The sequence below is a fragment of the Carassius carassius genome, chromosome 30, assembly GCF_963082965.1.
Source record: "Carassius carassius chromosome 30, fCarCar2.1, whole genome shotgun sequence".
NCBI classification, from domain to species: domain Eukaryota; kingdom Metazoa; phylum Chordata; class Actinopteri; order Cypriniformes; family Cyprinidae; genus Carassius; species Carassius carassius.
The window spans coordinates 6,264,315-6,268,986 of NC_081784.1; the positions used below are offsets into that span (position 1 = coordinate 6,264,315).

The 4,672-nt window shown below is 35.8% G+C and overlaps 1 protein-coding gene across 1 annotated transcript; it reads right to left on the reverse strand.

Moving 5' to 3' along the window:
- Positions 1-1,051: 1,051 nt before the first annotated feature.
- Positions 1,052-2,663, reverse strand: LOC132111099 (MARVEL domain-containing protein 1-like). The gene has a single exon (XM_059518269.1). The coding sequence runs from the start codon at positions 2,611-2,613 to the stop codon at positions 1,963-1,965; it is 651 nt and encodes a 216-aa protein (XP_059374252.1). The 5' UTR covers positions 2,614-2,663; the 3' UTR covers positions 1,052-1,962.
- Between the last annotated feature and the right edge of the window lie 2,009 nt (positions 2,664-4,672).

Genomic DNA, 4,672 nt, shown 5'->3' on the forward strand with positions numbered 1-4,672 from the left:
ATCCGTTAATGACATCTGTGTGTTTCGATCCTGCTGCTTCCTGCATTTGCCACAAATTATGATCCATCTGTAATAATGAAAGCTGGGCGACCATATTGCATGATTCCTGTTGAATGATCATTTGTTGACCTCACATCTGGCCATATATGAGTCATTATACATTATTTATTTAGCTTCATAACCTGCCTGTTTTTGTAGAGAATGTTGTACAAATGTGTCCATGCATTCTTAATCTTTCAATATTTCATAGTGAGTATGTGCCAATGGCCCATTCCAACATATAAATACAATTCATATTGTTTGGCACACTCTACCATATTTTACTCTGTTGCTAGAGTGATAATAAATAACATGATGCAATTTCCAATACAATTTTCCAATACTGGGTTGAAACAATGAACACTTCTCAAGCAGAACTACATGTTCGACTTGCCAAAATTTTGGTTAGAGAGTAAGTTCATTTAAAGACACTGAGTTTTGTTTTAGCCACCTAAAAGCAAGTAAAGTAGATACCTTGTTGCATAATTATTAAACAATCTGGAATTATTGCTTTTGGATGGACAATTATTTTATATAAAAAAAAAAAGATTTATTAGGTTTTTGTGCACTTGCTTGTAATAGGCATTTAATAATTATCGATGTGATTCTTGTAATAAAATTTTTTTTTATATCTTGCTACTAAACATCACATAAAAAAAGAATGTGCTTGAAAGTGGATCAGACTTCATGTTGTATGTCAAAAGTTTAGCTACTCAAGACTATTGATGAGCAGAAAATATCCAACAAATATCCAATTAATAATGGTTCTAGTTATCAGTGTTGAAAGTGGCTGTTTTTGCTGTTTAATATATTTTTGTGATGCATTTTTGGATTCTGTGATTAATAAAAATAAAGGTTAAAAAGAGCAGGATGTGTTTGAAATAGAAATATTTTATAAAACCACAAGTGTCAATTTTTTTTAAATCTAATATTTCTTGACCATAAAGTTTTTTTTTTTTATCTAATATTTCTTGACCATAAAATCAACATATTATAATTATTTCTGAAGGATCATGTGACACTGGAAACTAGAGTAATGGAAAAATAAAAATAAATGAATATAGTTGTAAATTGTTAAACTGTAACAATTATGTAATAATTGTCATATTACAGTTTTACTGTATTTTTCATCCAATACATAGGGCATCATGAGTTATGACATAATATTCTGAAATGTAGAAACACATTCACACACAATTTGTGGTTTGGACTTGCACTGTATTCCTCCTAAAACTCATGACTGCATTGGGCAGCTGTCCCAACATCTCTGTTCTTTGCACATGACCCACGACCAACACAAGAGTACATAATATTTTGGTCTGGCTGGTGTATTACAGCCTTTATTCCTAAGTTCACCAAAGCTTATTAGGAAACCATTTATTTAAACATAAAAAAACACAGAAATCAAGTTGCATGTTCTTTATTTCTTTCTTAATAACAGTTTGTTAATAACCACATATTACACTTAGTTCTAAAACGTGATTGTCTGCATTAAATATTTTCCCCCTTTAAAAGCTGAAGAAGTGAAGATCTTTGATGCGGTGCAGTTCATTCTAGGATCGTCAAACAGTCACGCATACGTACACATTTTGTCATATCAAAAGGTTAAAAAAAAAAAAAAATTGAAATACATGGTTTCGCCAAGCAACAAACTGCTCTTTGAGTTGTCAGTTACACAATACAAAAAAATAAAATAAAAACTACTTATATAGAGAGCTCCAGCAACATACAAACAAATGTAAAATAGACTTAAGTGTGACTGCAGTACAAAAGCTCTATAAATTACTGTATAAAAAGCAACAAACCTGAAAGTCTGAGACAAGAGGACCAACCCTCTGCTTTGATAAAAAAAGGACTTATAAGTCTCAAAAAAGCTTGCCAAAAGGTCTCGCTGTTGCAGGGTGTGAGGGATGCAGTCGTTTTTCATACAACCGTCTGCTCACCTCGACATTTCCTGTAGCTGCAGTAGATGGCAGAGAGCAGATAGACGCTGGCGGTGAGGCAGGCGAAGATGGAGGCAGTGAGGTAGACCTTGTACAAGCAGTGATGTTTGTAGACGTCCAGGTTGCAGTAGGAGTTCTTTTGGGTTTTGTAGATCATGATCCCAATGGTGGACAGATACAACAGAGTGGCAGCAACGTCGTGGATGGTGTTGCTCAACAACCAGCGGTCTCCTCCGACGATGGGAACGAGGTCCTGCTTGTCCAGAAGCGTGAGGATGAAGATGGCTAATGTGAGGAGCCAGAAAAGCACAGCCACAAACAGCACATAGTGAATGGAGCCTTCATACTTGTTGGCTGCGATGGTGACCCAAAGCCCGGCTCCCAGCAGGATCTGGAGGACCCGTACAATCCCGATAAAGCTCTTGAGGAATTCCGGGAAACTTCTCTTCACCTGTGGCTGAGGGGGCATCTCCTCTTTTGGTTGAAAAAGACTTCTCCTGGTGTTCAGGGTGGGGGCTGTTTGCCACAAAGAGAGAAACGAGGAGAAGAAAGAGCCAGCAGGAGACGTAAGGAGTGGCTGATAACGGTTTTGGAGGAGGAGAACCCTGCAAATGCACACAGATTGAATCATCTGCACAACCCTGGGGTTTTGAAATGACTTCTGTCTTTTGGTCTCTTCCGTTTCCTGTAGTAACTGTTGAGCTGTGTCACCCTCCCCCTCTTTCCAAGCAGGGAGCAGGAGGAGAAACAGAACAGAGGGCAGGACGTGAAACACTAACCCTTTTCAACTCCTCCTCATCCACTCTCTCAGTTGCTAGTTAGAAAAATTCCTGTGTGTGCAATGCATAGCCTACAGTGGCCCCAAAAAATAGTTTGGTTACTTCAGCCGCACTGAAAAATTGTGAATGTCTTTCATTTAGAAGAAAAAATATATAGTTGGCATTTATTTTAAATAAGACATGTTTCAGGATAAATCTTTCACACAAAAATGTTTGTTTACTGCAGAGTATTGAGAAGTATTTGCTTACTTTCTGCCTGTCATGTGTTGGGAACTGATTTCATTCAGTACTTTCTAAAAAATGAATAGCCTCATTTGTTTTTGTACATTTTTTAATGTTAACTTTATGCTTACCAAGGCTGCATTTGTTAGGGATGTAACGATGCACCCCAAGCCAGTTGAAAATCAATACAAATGTAACAATTCAAGTCAGTTGAGATATTCATCGAATCATGATAAAGTTGGGGGTAGTATTTAGAAGCATAATGCTGCTTTGTTTACAGAAGGGAAGGGAAGTGCTGTATCACTGCTGTCCCAGAAACGCCATCTGCTGTCAGACAGTGAATCAGCGTTCTCATGCAGCACGGCTGTTGTTTTCTGTTTTTTGCTGATGTTTTATGTAGCATAATTTCACAAAGCTAAAGTCAGACCATATGCTTTTTGTTTCAAATTTTTAAATGATACAATCTAATTTAATAAACAAAAAAAAACTACTCATGCTGCATACAATATATGCTGCATCTTTGTTTGGATTGAGATTAAAATGCAGTGGTTACCCTCCTCCTCTTCTGTACCATTTATCAAAATACAGTTTTAAAAAAATACTGTGAAATTATTTCAAATAACTGTTTGCCACCTGAGTATATTTTAATTTATTCTTGTAATGGCAAAACTGAATTTTCAGCAGCATTACGCCAGTCTTCAGAGTCACATGATCATTCAGAATGCATTGTAATTTGCTGATTTGCTGTTTAAGAAACATATCTTATTATCAATGGTCATCCTGCTAAACATTTTTGGAAACTGAATTTTTTTTTTTTAAATTGTATTTTTTTATTTGCTGAATAGGAAGCTCAAAATAACACCAAAAGAACAATTTTACCATTCTATTCACAGTCTTTTTAACACTCATTTAAAACATTTTCTCAGGAAAAATATATTTTTCAGAAATGTTAGGTTGGGGTAAATAAGTTATAATTCCTTTTGGCAAAAACAAAATTGTTTTTTTTTGTACCATTGTACTTTTTTCTGTAAATGTATCCACAAAGCTTCTTTCCACTGTGACAGCTTACCCCGCAAGTAGTGAAAAAAAATAACTTTTTTTTATAATTTGTGAAATTATTCAAAAGCTATGTACAAGAAAATGGCTTTAAAATAAATCTGATAAATATTCACTAGAATAAAAAGTGTGACTATCATCTAACCCCAGTTAAATCAAAGCATTATGAGATCTCCAAGCTTATAAATGAAGTCTGCAGCAAAATACGCTTTTAGTATTTGTCTCTCAATTTCTTCTTGTTGACAGTATTCTGCATTTCCCAAATACACTCATATAAAAAGGTTTCCTGCCATAAGCCTCTTTTGGATGGTATGTATGTCTGGGGAAAATCTTTGAAATGTGCCAAGTCATCCTTCACTATATTCAGGCTTTGTGACAGACAAATATGCATCAGATTTGACTTGTGCACTCAGTAGAGCATGACAGAGGCAAGAATGTGGGATTCTTTAATCTTTTTCAAACTAAACAGTCTTATCACTGCTGGTATGTGGTATCCATGAAATCTGTGTTTTTCATGGTCCATGACAAAAGTCTGACAGCTGAGATATGGGGCTGGATCCCTTGACATCAGTGAATACAGACACACCCATCAAAATACGTAGACATGTTAAAGCGCCGCCCCTTTCAAGAATC

What these genes read in the sequence shown, in the direction of transcription:
- LOC132111099 (XM_059518269.1), bottom strand. Translation starts at nt 2,613, where the DNA reads ATGATTCAATCTGTGTGCATTTGCAGGGTTCTCCTCCTCCAAAACCGT.